The sequence below is a fragment of the Telmatherina bonti genome, assembly GCF_933228915.1.
Source record: "Telmatherina bonti genome assembly, chromosome: 8".
NCBI classification, from domain to species: Eukaryota; Metazoa; Chordata; class Actinopteri; order Atheriniformes; family Telmatherinidae; genus Telmatherina; species Telmatherina bonti.
Genome location: NC_136626.1, coordinates 13729687 through 13748273, shown reverse-complemented (window position 1 = coordinate 13748273; position 18587 = coordinate 13729687). Strand labels below are relative to the sequence as shown.

General features: G+C 38.7%; 2 protein-coding genes across 2 annotated transcripts in view; one reads left to right on the top strand and one right to left on the bottom strand.

Annotated features, from left to right (window-relative positions):
* Positions 1–8990, top strand: part of hmcn1 (hemicentin 1) — a gene marked incomplete at its 5' end in the record, with an annotated part of 83138 nt that extends 74148 nt beyond the window's left edge. Inside the window, 17 exons of the mRNA XM_079244567.1 lie at positions 59–229; positions 398–568; positions 671–841; positions 1396–1542; positions 1635–1772; positions 1863–1984; positions 2278–2515; positions 2635–2697; positions 2841–2960; positions 3071–3205; positions 3796–3909; positions 4113–4238; positions 4352–4480; positions 6651–7019; positions 7197–7316; positions 7442–7568; positions 8130–8990. Of these exons, the coding sequence (XP_079100693.1) occupies positions 59–229; positions 398–568; positions 671–841; positions 1396–1542; positions 1635–1772; positions 1863–1984; positions 2278–2515; positions 2635–2697; positions 2841–2960; positions 3071–3205; positions 3796–3909; positions 4113–4238; positions 4352–4480; positions 6651–7019; positions 7197–7316; positions 7442–7568; positions 8130–8496 (2828 nt within the window). The 3' untranslated portion in view covers positions 8497–8990. The remainder of the gene's footprint in view (positions 1–58; positions 230–397; positions 569–670; positions 842–1395; positions 1543–1634; positions 1773–1862; positions 1985–2277; positions 2516–2634; positions 2698–2840; positions 2961–3070; positions 3206–3795; positions 3910–4112; positions 4239–4351; positions 4481–6650; positions 7020–7196; positions 7317–7441; positions 7569–8129) is intronic.
* A 921-nt stretch (positions 8991–9911) lies between these two features.
* Positions 9912–15612, bottom strand: arpc5b (actin related protein 2/3 complex, subunit 5B). The gene is made up of 4 exons (XM_079245490.1): positions 15404–15612; positions 14580–14652; positions 14140–14316; positions 9912–11880 (listed from the first exon to the last, which is right to left on the bottom strand). The coding sequence occupies exons 1-4, from the start codon at positions 15541–15543 to the stop codon at positions 11818–11820; spliced, it is 453 nt and encodes a 150-aa protein (XP_079101616.1). The 5' UTR covers positions 15544–15612; the 3' UTR covers positions 9912–11817.
* Positions 15613–18587: the final 2975 nt, after the last annotated feature.

Genomic DNA, 18587 nt, shown 5'->3' with positions numbered 1-18587 from the left:
CCACTAAAAGTAAACAACTTAATCTTCAAATTTCTCTCTTCTATTTTTTTGCTCCCAGTGGATGGAAAGTGGTCATCATGGATGAGCTGGGGAGCCTGTAGTGTTTCCTGTGGGGGCGGTACCAGACAGCGGACACGTCTCTGTGCCAGCCCTGCACCTCAGCACGGTGGCAGGAAGTGCGAGGGAAATGACGTTCTCATAGATTTCTGTAACAGCGACCCCTGTCCCAGTAAGTCTTTTAAGCTGCCTGTTCTTTTTTTAAATTTTTTTTTATTTTAGAAATGTTGTTTTCTTGTTTGTTTGTCTACAAGACTATATATGCATGTTATATTATTTTTCTATGTTTTGAAATCTCTTTGCTGTTGTTCATCTTACACTATTTGCTACCTTGCATCAGTCAATGGTAACTGGGGTCCATGGAGCAACTGGGGCAGCTGCAGCAAGACGTGCAATGGAGGTCAAACGAGGCGCTACAGGACTTGTGACAACCCCAGACCTGCTTATGGTGGGAGAGCTTGTGCAGGTGCTGATACACAGATCCAAAGGTGCAGCACAGCCAACTGCCCAGGTTAGTCATCAGTGTTTGTGCATCTGGGTTACGGCCCACAGACACCTGCACAAGAGTTTAAAATCCCGCTGAATGTCATGTTTTTGTGATGCATCATTGCAGTTGATGGTAACTGGGGCTTATGGCAGCCATGGGGGGAATGCTCCGCGTCCTGTGGAGGCGGTGAAAAGACGCGTGTTCGACTCTGTAACAACCCATCTCACAGTAACGGTGGTCGGGCATGTCCGGGAGACTCCACTCAGCTGTCCAGGTGTAACAGTCAGGCGTGCCCAGGTAAAGTGGTTAATAAGGAAGTTCATCTCTCTTTTTTTTTTTTTTTTTTTTTTACACATGAACAGCAACACTGAAATTTTCTTGACATGTTCCGATGATGCTGCATGTAGGAATAGGAATCTCTGCATTACTCTGACTACTCTTCATGATTATTCAGTCTACAAACTCCTGAAAATGAAGTGTGAAGCTACGTGTATATAAAGCAGCAAATTGTCTGGGTCATTTCCTCAAGCTAGCATGTTTTCATTTGTTTTCCACTAACTTGACAGTATTTCAGAGATTGTACATCCAAATATGTGCACAAAAAAAGTCAGAGTATTTGGTAGGGACATCTGCTGCTGTCGCTGTGCACAACAGAAAACTCATGAATTGTTTTAGCTCTTGTGTATCCCACTGAGATAACTCCTCTCATGTGTGCAGCATAGTGGCTACATAAAATTATGCTCCATAATGTTCTATATATGGACTATGGTTCTAACCCAAAGCTACATATAAAAAAAAGCTTGTGTGCATAATCTTTGTACATGAATACACTTAACACCTCTCTTCATCAGGTGGTCCACTGAAGGCTAGAGGAAGCATCATAGGAAACATCAATGATATTGAGTTTGGTGTTTCCCTCCTAAACGCCACCATCACCAAGACAAATTTTGGCAACAGACTCATCAAAGCCACCATATCTAATGTACCACGGACATTAGGTCAGTTTCATACACACATCTTTTCATCCAGAGGCATGCGCTTCATTTTAAATTTTCACAGAAAGACTAAATTTATAATCTTTAAATTAAAGGTCCTGCAATGAGAAAGCTCATCTCAATCCTGAACCCCATCTACTGGACCACTGCACAGGAAGTAGGAGAGGCTGTCAATGGTTACACGCTGACTGGGGGTATCTTTAGGCGTGAAACGCAGGTGGAGTTCGCTACAGGTAGAGATACTTGAAGCTTGCCTATGGCTTAATTATACGTGCATTAAGGTTGTAGGCTAACTAACACGGGATGTAATTTGATGTTTCCAGGTGAAATCCTGAGGATGGCCCACATTGCCAGGGGCCTGGACTCTAGCGGAGCATTGCTACTAGATATAGTAGTTAATGGCCACATCTTACAGCTACCTTCACATGCTGACATCAATATCAAGGTGCACAAATATATATACTTTTTTTTTCATCATCATTTAATGCTTATGTATAGCTTTGCAACCAAATTTTCCAAAATAACCATTTATTTTCCATCATGCTCTTAATGGCAGCTGACTCATTTATTAAAGTGCAGCGTTGTTAATCTGTTGACCAAACATTTGTTGATCATCCTGTCTTGCATTCATGGTTGTGTTGTGTTGTAATTTATTATTTATTCTTAAACCAAATAAATTAATTCTAATGTGACAAACTTTGTCAGCCTTAAACAGTTTTTTTTTTTTTTTCTTTTTAGGACTATTCTGAGGATTATATCCAGACAGGCCCAGGCCAGCTATACGCTCTGTCCACTTGCATGTTCACCATCGATGAGGAGAGTGTTCCTTATTCCTGGAACCATACCATCACATATGATCCTGCCAAAGGAAAGATGCCCTACCTGGTCGAAACGCTCCACGCCACAGACATCACTGCTCACTACAATCCACTTGAAGAAGTCTTGGAGTATAGCATCCAAGCTAACATCGCCAAGGGTGTGTTTAAAGATTTGCAAACATGTTACTTTATGTGAAATGAGGATCACCTTATAAGTAGGTTTTTAATTGGGTTATTCCATTAAACTGCAGTTTAAAGTGTGTTCACATGATTCCAGGTGATCGCAGCAACCAGTGTCCTCATGGTTTCACTTTGGTAGCCGCTGGGCCTTACTGTGCAGGTAATGCTAATTATAATGCATATTCATTGTCCATGTCTCAGTAGCACTTCTGATACTCCCAATCACAGTTAATTTCACTTTGAAATGTGCTGCGTTTGCTTTTTTTTTTCTTATTGTTTATTTCTGTTGTGCATGTTCTGCAGATGAGAATGAATGTGAGGTTGGGAACCCATGTTCTCACACCTGCCACAATGCAGTGGGCACCTATTACTGTTCCTGTCCGCTAGGCCTCACCATCTCAGCTGATGGCAGAGCCTGCCAGGGTACAAAACACAGCGCCACACAATGCACCTTTGTTCAACATCACATGTTGTTATCGTACAATAGCTACTTGTCATTGAGCATCAAATTCACTGTTCTTCCTCTGCTTCAGACATTGATGAGTGTTCGCTTGTTGGGAACCTGTGTCATGATGGACAAGACTGTGAGAACACCATTGGCTCTTACAGATGTGTCATGCGCTGTGGGCGGGGTTTCAGGAGAACAGCTGATGGCCTCAGCTGCACAGGTAGGCCAAAAGATTTAGTAAAGAATATTTTGTAACTCTTCATTATTAGGATAAATATAAGCTCTTTAAATCAGATTATCATGAGTTATTGCTTTTTTCATTTCATGTGAATAGTTTTAGAGTTTCATAAATTAGCCTGTAATGTTTATCCTGATCAATCAGCTACATAAAGAAACCCTTCTGATGTCAGATTATTTCATATTAGAATTTATAACAAACTGTTCTTACAGAGAAATCAATCAATCAAATACAGAAATATTTGTTGGAAACGGTTCACTTGGTGTCATGTCGTTTAATATAGTATTATTAATAGTATATTAGTCATTAGTTCCCTGATTACTTGATCGTCAGTTAAGTGTAATCAAATAAATCCAGAAGGTTAATCACTAACTAAAGGTAGCCACAAGAAATTCATATAATATGTCCTGTAATAACTCGCGCTATAAATCATCATGTATAATGCATTTAAGGATTGTTTAAATATGGGATTTATGTCTTTACTATAAAGTGTTACAGAACTTTAGACTGATCTGTTTATTAAAAGATAATTAAAGCTGACGTGATCTTTGCCATTTTTTGTTGTTGCTCAGATGTGAACGAGTGTCAGGAGTCAAATCCATGTAATCAACTCTGTTTGAATACCATTGGTAGTTATCGATGCGCCTGTGAGCCGGGCTTTCAACTTAAAAACAGGCGGTGCATTGGTGAGTCTGCTGCTCATCTCCATTAGATTTGCAGTATGTAGCACTGAGGGCATCTTTTGGTGAATATGCAATCAGCTTTTCTTTACTGTGTGTTCTGGATGAAATTGGGAATTCTTGGATTTTGTAACCTCAGGAAAAAAATCCTTTATATCTGGCAGATCTATGACCTCCTTGATTAATTGATTTGTTGCTATTTATTTCAGATATAAACGAGTGCAGGCAGAGGGTTTGCCGTTCTGATCAGCAGTGTAAAAACACAAGGGGGGGTTACACTTGTATTGACCTCTGCCCCAATGGTATGACCAAAGGTGGGAATGGAACATGTGTAGGTGAGTATCCAGCAGCTAAGAAACAGCTGATTAACAACTAGCAGTTCACATAGAGATTTCAGAATTATATTACATGTAGCTCATATTGGTGGGTCTTTTGTGGTCCGTTGTAGATGTTGATGAATGCCAAGATGGCACCCATCAATGCAGATATAACCAGATCTGTGAGAATACCAAGGGCAGCTACCACTGCACCTGTTCACGTGGATTTAGATCCCAGGGAGTGGGACAGCCCTGTGTCGGTATGTACACCCCTCTTGACTTCATAAAGCATCACTTGTAGTGACCAGGCAGGAAATACTGACATTTGCTAGTGTGCTCTTCTTTTTATTTAAAGATATTTGCTTCTGTAATACCCTTTCACTTCCTGTCAGCTTGTTTGCTTCTGCCAGCAGAATCAGCTTTCTTATTGTTGGTGATTCAACTTGTCAAAGTACAAAGAGAAAAAAACACTCCTGCAATGTGGACTTGAAACCCTGCCACTGCTTGCTTAAATGACTAAATGCTTTACAAAAAACCGCTAATTAATCTTTGCAGAAATGCTCTGCATGGCATCAGATTCTCTTAAACTGTAGGGCGATGCTACATCTGCTTGTCCATACCTACTATAATGTGACTGCCAAAATTAGTCACTGAGAGGTCAGAACAGGAGTCTGTCAGACACGCTAAATCCAAATAAAGAGGATCAGGAATCTCTTGCAGTTCAGATGTTTATTTATCCTCGTAGTTAAACATTCACTATTTGATACATTTTTTACTCAGGATTTGCCAACTGGACTTATGTAAACTAAAAAATATCAGAAAATATACAGAAAATATCAGCATCCACCATCACCTTCTCTCTGTACCAAGCAAAACCACAATCCCAGACAGACACAGCTGATATCAATTAGATAATCATTCAGCTCCAGGCACACACACACATCGATACACTCTCTCACACACACACACAGACGGACCTCCACACACACATTACCCTCTAGTGACAGACTTACAGAATAACATCCTTGCCTCTACTCCTACGTTAGGTAAAGTTAAAGGGGGGAAAGATGTTTCCAGCGGCCAATTCTAATCATTGTGAGCTACTTTTAGCTTGTTTTCTCATGGTCCTTCACAAATACCACACGTCACATTTGTTCATTTCCGGGCTTGTTTCTGAATCATCATCATGTATGTGCTTCCTCTTTCCAGTGTTATTGCCTAATGATTGCCTTGTTTTTCTGCTTAAGCAGGATCATAGGTTCAGGATCATATATATATATATATATATATATATATATATATATATATATATATATATATATATATATATATATATATGTATATATATATATATATATGTGTATATATATATATATATATGTATATATATATGTATATGTATATGTATATATATATATATATACATATATATGTATATATATATGTATATGTATATGTATATATATATATATATATATATACATATGTATATGTATGTATATATATATATATATATATATATATATATATATATATATATATATATATATATATATATATAGAAATTGTTTATTTCTCCACCAGTCTCTCTACTTTTACTTACAACAATCATCACAATACTTTCCCATTAACTGACATCTGAACATATTCAGATAAGATGATTTCTTCTTTTTAATTGTTGACTTATTCTTTATTTCTGTCAGTCATGTACAATCTAAATTTAGTCAAATGGATTGTCTCTGATATTGCCCTTAGTCGGTAACATGTCGTAGTCCTACGTGGTTCCATAAACCTGCTTATTTATTAGTCGTGTTAGTCTTGTGTGCTCTGGCAACTCTTTTATACGTCAACTTTAAAGACCTGAAAGACCAGCATCACAAACTCACAGCTCTGTTTGCATTTCCTCCAACTTTCCTCCAAGTCTTTGTCTTTAAACTTTGTCTTAAACCTTTACATTTATCTGTGGCTCTTTCATGGTCTTGCTTTGTCATGGCATTCATCTTGTTTCCCCTGTCATACTAACCCCTTGATGTCGACGTGTTTTCATTTGACATGATATGGGCTTTCAGCCACATATTTAAAAAAAAAACATTGCTGAGTTAAAAATGATGTAGTTTTCTTTTTTTATGCATCAAGTTTTATTGCATTTAGTCTACAAATGAGCCAAATGAAACATTTACTTACATAGTCTCAATACATTTCTGCTTCAGGAACAGGGAAACGTATTGTTATACAGTGGGGTAATTGATATATTTCCTCTCTCATCTCATCTTTCTTTTCCATTTCACCATCTCTTTTATTCTTTTCCTGACTAAATATCTTGTCATGTTTCCACCTTGTTATTTTCACTTTATTTCATTCCCTCAACCTTTCTTTCTGTCACCTTGTTGTGTCTTCCTTTTTCTGGTGCTGGTCTTATGCCGGTGGAAGACATAAATGAGTGTGAACGGCTTCCACAGCCCTGTGCCCACCAGTGCATCAACACTCCCGGCAGCTTCAAGTGCACCTGCCCACCAGGGCGCCACCTGCTGGGGGATGGCAAGTCCTGTGCTGGGCTAGAGCGGCTGCCAAGCTATGAAAGTTACTCATACGGCTACCGCACGTCTCAGTCTTCCCCGGAGCACAGGTCCAATCATCAGCTCTACCACAACCTGGCCTCTCAGAGCTACCACTCCTACACGTCCACCAGAGGCGGGCGCTCCAGGAGCCGTAGCCGCAGAGAGACTCGCAAACACTCCTCACAGCAGGGTGTTCTCACTTGTCAGGAGGGGTTTGAGCCAAGGGGTGGTCGCTGCTTAGGTAACTATAAAGGAAAGGCAGGGTGGAGATCAGGGAAGGGGGTGAGAGCTATGAGAGAAACCATAACCCCTTCATTCTACCTGAGGCTGCTAATAATGGCTTTTAACCTGCAATGTGTGTCATAACAAACACGATTTGCTGGAGGTTTTGCTGTGTTTTTGTGTATGACACCAACAGACATCAATGAATGTGAAGTGAGGGACACCTGCCAGCACGAGTGCATGAACACACCGGGAAGCTACAGATGTCTCTGTCCTGCTGGTTACCGTCTAATGGCTAATGGCAAGACCTGTCAAGGTAAGACCTGTGCAGCGTCACGGATACATGCCAGAACTTACTTTTGTTGACAATTTAATGAACAATTGGCAAAGCTTCCACACTGGGAGATTACTCGTGCGATAAACTGATTTCTGTATCTACAGACATAGATGAGTGTCTGGAGCAGAACATCCAGTGTGGAGCAAATCGGATGTGCTTCAACATGAGAGGAAGTTACCAGTGCATTGATACACCTTGTCCACCAAACTACCATCGAGATCCAACCACAGGGTAAACCATCATAGAAATACACTTCCACACTAATAGAATAGAATAGAATAAACTTTATTGTCATTGCAACAAGTGCAACGAAATTTAAAGTGCCATTTCAGTGGATGCCTCATTCATTCAATAAAACATAAAATAAAAAGACAGAGAAAAAAATAAATAAAATACAATGTAATAGTGTACCGTCTGCTGCCCCAGCTTAATCATCGATGATTAGCAGTATTTAAAATGATGACTGACGTTGAGTAAAAACTGTTCTTAAATCTGTCTGTCCCTAAAAACAACTACTAGCACCATTAAGTCACGCAGATAGCGCGGTGTCATTTCATGTAACACGATGAATAGTTGGATTTTTGTTGCTTACTAAGCAGAACAGAAATCCCGTTCATTTATTGTCTCTGATGGAAATAGATCCAGTGAAAATAATTATCAGTGGTGGAAATTTCCCAGTTTATCTTCAGCATCATTATTTGTTTTTTCAACATTGACAAATAATAAGCTTTCTGGTTAAAGTGTTGAAGTATGTCTGGACATGTGTGAACAGTTTCGGTGTTGAACTTGCAGGTTCTGTCTGAAAGACTGCCCAGCAAATGACCTGGAATGTGCACTGAGCCCTTATGCGCTGGAGTACAAGCTACTGTCTCTTCCCTTTGGCATCGCGGTCAACCAGGATCTCATCCGGTTAGTGGCCTACACTCAGGATGGTGTGATGCACCCCAGAACCACCTTCCTGGTTGTGGATGAGGATGTCACATTACCATTTGCCCTGCGAGATGAGAACATGAAAGGGGTTCTGTTCACCACACGGCCACTACGAGAACCCCACACGTACAGGATGAAAGTCCGAGCCCTCTCCTACAGCGAGGATGGAGGCATTGAGTACCAGACAACCTTCATTGTCTACATTGCAGTCTCCGCCTACCCCTACTGAAAGCACTTTAAATGACGTGAGAAAAAGGTGTAATAGTGAATTGCGTCCTCCATTTGTGGCACCACATGGGGAGAGTGAGTGGGTGTGATTTTGGACATGTAACCACATCAGTATACAGACTGAAAGGGAGCCTTGCATTGAGGGGGGGGGGGGGGATTGATGGAGTATGTACACCCCTCTTAAGACATATGGAAGTAAAGAATATGAAAGAGGCTGCTAGAGGAAACTTGGATCAAACTGACACTGAACCAATATGTCAGCATGTCAAGACTCAGTGATTCAATTCTTGATATTTTGACTTGTTAATTTCCTTTTAAATTTATTTATAAGATTAATTTGAGTTAATTCTTCAAAGCAAAAACTCCTCTAAGTTGCTTAGTGGGTACATTTTAACTCTCCTTAAACTCATGCATTTACATCTACCTATTATTAAATTATTGGGAAGTGCTTGAACATTAAAAATGGGCAGCTGCTGCCTTCGTTTAGCCTTATCATCAGTCACTACAGTGGAGATGTAACTGTTCCCATAAGATGACTGAACAATGCCACGTACACCGACTGCATCCTCGGGCTGTGACCCATCATGCAGAAGTGCCTCAGATAGAAATGACCATCAATGTAATGCTACAATTCTCCATCCAGTAGTTGATAAAGATGTATTTTATTTTTATGACTTGTACATAGGTGGTTCTGTTGTATTGTGATGCTCTATTTGTACTTACTGTATCCATTTTTCTAATAAAAATGAAATAAAACACTAAGATTTGGAATTATTATTATTATCATCATATTTGCAGCCTTGATAAAAAATGAGCTTCTGCCACTTCTGGGCTTCAAACTATGTGACTTAAATGTCCATGCAGAAGAGATGTATTTAGTGACATCTAGTGGTTAAGTTGTTGATTGCATATTGCTAATGGGATATAATGGTTCATTTTAAAGTAAAAATGAACCATTATTCGAGACATAAGTTCTTTTGACATGGATTGATATTGAAGTCCTTAGGAAAATTTGTGCCATGCCTTTTCATTTATACCTTTACATCTTTATGTGTAGCAACCAGTTTTAAGATTTGGCGCAAGTGCCTCAACTTCACTTCATACTTCACACTTGTATTTTGGAGATGAATTACAATCTGTAAGCTTTTATTCACTTTATAAGTGTATGAAAGCTTGTAGTATCATACCTGTTAGCTCACATTAGCACACAGATGGGAACGCACTTGACTGGCAAGGATCCATGACTCGTGTGATCAGTATGATAATATTTAACAACAAATCAACTTTGTAGATTTGCCAGTAAATAAGCCTTTTGTGTGGCGTGTTCTCTGTCCACATCCTGTGCTTATCAAAGCACAATCAAAAGTCAGGAGAAAGTACGATCAGCATTCATACCTTTTATTTTCTTCAAAAAAAAAAAAAAAAAAAAAAAAAAAGCACAAACATAAAAAAGGAATATTTGAGTAAGGCATTTTGTACATCAGTGTGGTCTGCTCCTTGTCTTCTCGCTATCAGAGCATCACAGACTAGAATAACAAGAAACAGAAGAGGTCGTCAAACCTTTCTGTCTGTTTATCCTTTAACTACTGCATTAGAAAAAGTATCCAATGTCTGGATGCATCATCACTGATGACAGTATTCAAACATGGTAACGCATGTTTAAATATAAACAGATGAGAAAAACACTGTAAAAGCAACAACCAAAAGGAAAATCTATGAATGAGTTTTACTTTGAGTGGAATTTTACAGAAACAACCAAAACACTGGAACTGAAACCCTTCGCCGTTGTCTTCACGAAGAGCAAAGCTGAGGCTTCTTCAATCCACAACACTTTGCTGTCATGCTCAGTTATACTGTAAATATTGATAAATCCACAATGCTTCTAACACACAAATTCAACTAAATCACCAACATAGGCTACATAATTGAACTGAAAGAAAAAAAAAAAAAACATTTGGCAACAGATGAAATCTACCCTGATAAGGCAGATAAGACATGAACATTTCCAGTTTTCCTCAGTATCATCATATAAAATCTGAATTCAACTTACAGTCAGTATCAGTGGAAGTAAAGGTGTGACTTCCTGCTCTGCAAGGATTTGCTTTAAAAATCTTTCGGCATCAATTTTGACTCAAAAAATACAAAAAAAAAAAAAAAAAAAAAAACTACTAATAATAAGAATTTCCAGAGAGCAAACAAGTACAAAAGATGGGTATGAAATGCTTGACTTGATGCAAACTTTATATATTTTTAAATTCAGATAAATTCACTCTGCATTTCCAACAAAACATAAACGTGTCATTTCACTAACATCGGTACTGTTGAAGCTCTGAGCATTTTTTCATCTTTTATTTTCATAGAGTTGGGATTTGGCTTTGAGGCAAATTTATAATAGAAAGGAAAAAAAGTGTTCAATCCTAGATTTTTTTTTTAATACTCATTTAAAAATCTGAGGGCTTATCATTATGGTGGTGTATTTTTCCTGAAAGTACAGAGAAAATGCAGCTTCTATAAACAGTACCATCAGAGCCACGTAACGCCCTGTTCAGTAGCAGAGGGAGCATGTGGGTGTGAGGAACAGCAAAGTGGGATTAATATCAGTGGTGGTGGAGATGCATCGTGGGTAATAATCCTCCTCCCCTCCCTGAGGTGAATGCTAACCCTTGTGGGCAAATTCATCACCCTCCATCTGTGACTGTGCTTTTCAGGAGACTCCCACTGCTCGAGTGTTACTCTAAGAGGATTTACTGCTTCTTTTTTCCAACCATTGTCAAGTCTGAGGTTGAAATAACACGATGATAGAAAACAAATATTTTGGGGGGGGAGACCATAAACCTTCTAGTTGTTAGTGAGGGAACCTTACAAGTCAAAAAAAGCATGTTTCAACACAAATGGAGTGTGTGAGTGTACAGCAGGGGTACTGAACCTTTTTATGTAATTCAAGTCCTCTAGTTGTAACCAGATGATTAAAAAGCACAGAAGGAATGCGGCGGCATTTTTCATTATGTTTGAGGCCACAGCTGAGCAGATGCACAACAATGACATTCATGGATGGTGATAAAAAAAAAAAGATTCAGGGAAACCGCAGACACTAGGGTGGGATTTAGTACCTGTAGCACCCTATGAGGAATATCATTTAGGCTGCGATCAGAAAGGAAGGAAGGAAGCTAAAAATCTGTCTTTAACCAAATATGACCCCGATCTTCAGTTTCACCTTGAGCAAACCAGGATCTCATTGTGTTAAACGCGATGCCATCTGGTACATGAACAGTGCAGTGTGTCCGTGATGCTATGTGATGTGAAATGCTTTCCTGCTCCTCTTTTAGACAGTCTTCCTTGCCGTTAATACCCTGACGATGCTGCCAACTCCTCCAGCAGCCAGAGCCTGCGAACACAAGATCATCAAGCTATGATCAGTTCTGTGTGTATGGATGTCAAACAACCAACTTCTGTAACATTTCAGAGATAACCATTGATCAGCCTTCAATCCCTGAGACTACAATCATTAGAGATATACATCAGATCTAAAACATGCAGTTGATGGCAAAAACAAAGAAAAACCATCGCTGGCATTTAGAAAATCTTTATCACACATACTTTAGACTAATGCATGATTTTTAGAGTAACTCAAACCTCATATGGTGCAGTTTGTAAATAAAGTGAACCAGGTGTAACAGTTGTGTGTGAGGGGACATTAGGCTTCCTCCTAATGTGTATGTATACTTAATATTTAGTCATCTGCACTAAGCTTAGGGAGCTGAGAACAGCATAACATTGCACAACAGCATTTCTCTCCTCTGTGTTTATTAACATTTTATGTGCAAAGCACTAAATAAGTAAACTTGGAATTTAACATGATTAATTATTTAATGGGCCTCCATCCGTTAGAGGATGAAGACAGGAGTGGAAACAGTCTGTTTATCTGTGTTCCATAAGATTTACAAAAAGAGACATATAGTATTCATAATGCTCACTAGAATAAAGACGTAGATAGTTTTTGCTTCAGCCATGCTGACGGCACATTCTCATCTGACAAATCTTGACTTCAAGTGAAGCAATTTGCAATTATAACAATCAATAAATAACAATTATGTGAAATGACAATTATAGTCCTTCATAACTACATTTTTTTTAAGATGGTAAAACAAAAGGAAATGTCATATTTCTACACATTCACAGGATTGTTATAACAGAGTTGGAAACTCGTAAACTATGTAAACCTGTTGTGCGCTGTAAACACGTCATATTTTACTTCCACAGTTTTTGGTTTACAAACACTAAAAGACCAACAGATTTTTTTTTCTTATTTATGTTGCAGAAATTATTGCATTAAATATATTTTAGTAGAGACAAGAAAGCACAACAGATGAGTAAATATTAAACACCTAGCTTAAAAAAGGCAAGTTGCTGCAAACTGTTGAGGTTTAATTAAACTTTTTTTTTTTTTTTTTATTAACGTGATGCTTCATGTGTTACAATCACAGAAGAAAACTGACTAAATAAAAAACAATCATGAACACAATTTGATCTGAATCTGCAGAACAACACTTTTAACCTCAGCAAAGAGAAATCATGTTTCACATTTACTAATTAGAGGAACTATCTCCAGTAAATCCAGACTATTTGCTCCTTGATATGAGGTCGATTGAGAAGTAGGTTGGTGAGCCTGACTGCTAAAATGGGAGAATCCCTCGGGGGTCAAGGTGGCCAGCTATGACCGTCAGACCACACTACTCCTGTCACTCAAAATTGGTTAATTATGGAAAAACCAAAGTGATAATAAAGATAATGGCGAGTAATTCTTACAGAGTGTGAAAATCTGATTTTTCCACATTGTAGATACCAAAATCTTGAATTCTTCATTGTTAGTGACACACTGTCACGACTGGCTTACCAAGCAAAATCATGAAGAGTGGCGTATATTTCTAGGAGAGACTCTCTGCCCCGCGGGTGAATCTGACCCAGCTTGTCATGAAACTTTTGAAAACTGACAACTATTTCTGTCATTTATCTGGGTGACACCACAAATAGTTGATCTTTTCCTCTCTCCCTTTCTGATTTGCACATCCTGCCATCTCCACAGCCCCCTGCAGTTTGCTGCAAACTGTCTTTATTTCCAGGTTGAACTGGTCATTCTCCCAGGAAAACACTGTCGCTCAGAATTTAAAAAAGAAAAATTTTTGGAAAGCAGACTTTCCTTACAGGAAGCTGCTGACAGTGTCAGACCTCTCAAAAAGCCAAGAGAAAGGAGGCCATGATTGGCTGCTGTGCACTCGGAGAGGAAAATTACCTGCTTGATCTTTTTCTTGCTAATGTGAGCTAACGCCTGGACTCACAGACATTGGTGGAAACAAGAATATAGTGAGTTTTGCAGATTTGAAGGAGACTGAGGAAAGGTTTTAGATGGAACTTATTAGCATATTAAAATATTCCGACTAAGCAAATCAGGAAGGAGGGTATGGTTGTACCCCATGCAAAACCATGACTTTTTGTTGTTGTGGGTTTTTTACATGGTAAAAACTCAAGTTATATCATCTTTATAATCTGTTAGGGAATAGAGGACTGTTCGAATAGAAAAAAAGAAAGAACTGGGCTCCTACTCACACTTTACACAACATTAAACAGATTAAGTGGAGCTATTTACCTTTTCGTGCCACTGCAGCAGGACAGCACTGCTGTTTTCTGACGGCCTCTCAAAGCCTTTGTAGATGTATTTCATCAGGAGGTCCACACCGTTCTTATCAAGCGATTGCACGCCCTTCTCGATGTCACTACTCTTAAATGCACTGAGCACCTTCAGGACTAGTCCCTCCGCACGATCCTGTTTTAGAAGAGTGATGACACTTATCGACTACAGCTGCTAATGTTCAGCAGATCACCATCCTGAAACTAAAATGATAAATAAGCACATCAACGTGGCTTTTAATTTCTTAGTGCTTACTTTCCTGAATCCCAAACTTATGTCTTACATAGTGTCAGCACAAAAATCAATATTTCTATGATTAGCATTGAAGAATCTATAAGCGCACGCTGTTACCATTTGGTTAGGCTGGAAGTATTTCTGATTGTAGAAACCAAACCCACCTTGACATTCTGGTTTTTTGTGTTGATTGGTGGGTTTTTCAGAACAGCATGTAAGGCCTCCATGAGATTTCCTGTACAGGGAATGTTAAGGATGCAACATAGCAAAACAAGGGCCTATCTTCTATATATAATCTAATATATTTTTACAAATGACTAACCACAGTACCAGTTTATATATAGATCAAATAGTTTTAGTATGAATTTCTCCTAAATATATCTCTAATAGCCCTCACTGGGGTGTAAAGTGTTCCTACTAGATAAGAGTTATAACAAAACATAATGTAAATATTTATCTTCAGCTCTTTATGGGCACAGCCCTGCTACAGTGAAGAGAGGAATGCCCAATATGATTGTTAGGACATAAGTTTGAAGCATTGTAAAAAGGTGGGAGGACTTATTCAATGAGGAAGTGCAGCACTTTCAAGCCTTATAAGGCTTTAAGACTGAAATGAAGGCTTCTGAGCTGCACGTTCATTAAAACAAGAACAATGCAATTGTGCGACTGTGTTAACAGTACAAAAATATTTCAGCTTAAATGAAATAGTACTATATAACAGAGAAAGCTACAGTGATTTAAAAGCAGAGCAGCTTGCAGTGGGTACAGAGCAAAGGCGGCCTGATCACCCTGGGGCAGCAATCCCTGGAATGTGACTGTCAGGCAAGTCTGGACAGTGACTAGCCTGCTAGCAAAGCGCAGCTGCGAGAAAAAACAGGAAGTAGGATCAATATTTTAGCTGGAAAATATAAACAACATCATCGAAAATTAATGCATTCTTCTCTAAATTAAGGCTAACAGGCAAGCTAGCGTATCATGCAAAGGATATTGTCTGATGAGGGAGTCCACCTCTGCTTCGTCAGGACCCAACTGGTTTTCTCCTCCGTCCTCCTCGTCCACAAATTTGTTCTCGTCATACTCGTCCACGTCCACTCGCCTGAAGCGGGCTGATACTGTGTTCTTCGACATATCTGCAGTTTTCGGGGTAAAGCGCTGAGCCAAAAGGGACAAGAGTTCAGCCTCAAGCCCGGCCTTTTTTCTCTGAGACGGCTGTCAGAGACAGGAAGTCAAGCGGGTTCCTGGTTTCCTCCCTGCTGTGTGTTGTTCGCTGTATTTGGCTCAGTACCGCCACCAAGCGGCCAGAGTGCGTAAATACAAGCTGTTGTCTTTTTGCTGACTTTGGCCACGAAGGGGCGGTAGAACCTTGGAAATGGATCAGCAGTCGGTCAGTAGCGCTTCTGTTGTATTTTTAAGCCGTCTAACAAACCACCAAAATCCAATAAATGTTATTATTGGTCTAAAAACTGATTGAAAAATATATATCCTTTTATTGAAAAAAATCAGTTCTCTTATATTCAGTCCTGTCAAGTAAAGACAAACTTTCTTATTAAATCTTTTTAGTATTTTTCATCTATTATCATTTTCATTAAAAAAAAAAATGTTTTGCTAAAAAAGAAAAACAGAGTAATAGTTGTATAACTACAACTCTGGGTTAGATTAATGATTCTTTTATTTATTTATTCATGAATCTGCAAAATAACTAGAGACTGAAAAAAGTAACAATAAATAAAAATTATTCAAATTATAATTTAGTGACATAACATATTTCCCTTATAAGTGAATTGAGTTGAAAACAATAATGAAAACCAAACAAACAAAACTGACCTGGACAAATGACAGCACTTTGCTGATGAGCGCTGCAAAAATTGTCAACAGGGGGAGAAATATGATTGGGAGTTACAGAAAACATTTGATGCAGTGACTGAGAGATTATTCAACAAAATATTGGCTAAGTGATGTAAATTATATTATTGGTTTATCATGTATCTTTGTTTTAAAAAAAAATATTTTATTAAACCTCAATAATACATACACACACACACACACACACACACACAGACACACACACACACACACACACACACATAAAACTCCTCCCTCGCCCACCCCTCCCATCTCCCCAGGGTAGGGCAGGTGGCTGTTTGTCTCTCAAGCTCAGGTTCTCTACCAGAGTCCTGGGAGCTTGAGGGTCCTACGCAGTATATTAGCTGTTCCTAGGACTGTGCTTTTCTGTACAGACATGTTTCATGTTTCACCAGGTATCTGTTGGAGCCACTTCACCAGTGTGGGGGACACGGCCCCCGGTGCTCAGATCACGATGGGTACTACTGTTGCCTCCACCCTCCATGCCTTCTCCAGTTCTTCTTTGAGGCCTTGGTACTTCTCCAGTTTCTCATGACTCCTTTTTCCTGATATTTCCGTCATTGGGGATGGATACATCCATCACTATGGCTTTATATATATATATATATATATATATATATATATATATATATCTTTACTTTTGATCCTTTTTTAAATGAATTACATGAACAGAACTGCCAACATAGTAAATCAGAATTTACTATGTTGTCTCTATTTGTATACAAAATGAATTTTGGTTTTGTTTCGTTTGCTTTTCAAGTTTGTTTATAACAAAAAGTCAAATCTCAGTTTTAATGTAATTACAGCTTAACTGATCCAAAAGAAGAAAAACATTTACCAAACAACTGTAAACTTTGGCACCCAGCCTGAGATAATGGAATAAGTGCTGAATGAAAGATGCAAAGATTTACATACATGGACCATGACAAGTGTAGAACTTCTCCAGAAAATATTTCCTCCTGTGATTGCATGGGAACTTAATCTTACATAGTCCAGATGAATCTGAAGCAGTGATGAAATCTGGGGATCTGTTGGAATGCAACTCATGTACCAGTCCGTGCCTCTGCACGAGTGTGTCAGCATTTCATGATTGCACTATATCTTCACCTTGATGCCTGTTATTTATTTATTTATTTATTTTTTTTGAGTCACCTAAAAAGGCATTTTTCCTCTTTGTAATAAAATCACAGACTTTTGATGCAGCTTATTCACAATGTAATGCTTATTTATTTTAGAGAGTTTATTTAGAGATTAAAAACTTTTCAAACAAAAGAAAAACTTTTAAACATTTAAAAAGAAATGTTTCAAACAAAAACTTGTTTATTTAGAGTGGGAAATTTTACCAGAAACACACACAGAAATTCACTCGTCAAAGTGAAAAAAATGGAAAACTTTCTGGCTCCTTCAAATCTTTTTTGGCGGTCTTGTGACGTTGTTAGGGGTAACAGACTATAACCAACTGAAACAACTTTATATAACAGCCGCCTTTTTGGGGATGTTACAAGGACACTTCTGCTGTATGTTTTAGCTATGTTCTGAGGAATTTTTCATTTCCGCACCGGCACTGTCTAGACTGCTGACCCCTTACTCCAGCAGGAAATACGATAACTCTTGCTGATCCCATTCCTTCCAATTTGCACATTTATGAGAAAATGTTGCTCACTGTACTGGATATGAACATGTGAGACAGTGAGTAGTAAAACCAAAACAGACAGTAGAAATGCCCATAGACCCCCCAAACCCAAAACTACTGCTCACACACTCCTTTTCTCCCATGATCCAAGAAAACTCATCCTTAATAAATGCATAAACTGTCTCTATTCCTTCTCAGATTTTCCTCCCATCACACCCACTCACGGGAACACACACACACCATGTTGCGTGCATTGGTCATGAGTCCTCATTGTAGGCTTTGTGTAGTGTCCCAACCTGTCTATGTTGTGTTTATGACTCAGCACATCAAAAGCAATGGATGCTGGCATACACATGACATTTAGGGGAACATGTAAGTGAGAAAAATTGAGTATAAATGCCATTTTCTTTGTGCCTTGCAGAGGCAGTGATACAATCAGGTTCTGCAGAATCCATGAACTTCACCGGTCTGGAAAAACAGTTTCTGGGGGCTGAACAAATTCGCATGGCATCTGGCCAGATGCTTCCGTGCAAAAGGACTTTAAATGATCCTAACAACATAATAAGTATCCTCACATGATGAGAATATTGCTCTTGGATGCTGATTTAATTGAGGAATGTAATGATTTAACCAGCGCTGCGTTTGAGCAGGTCTTTTGACTGGGTGAGACTGTGGG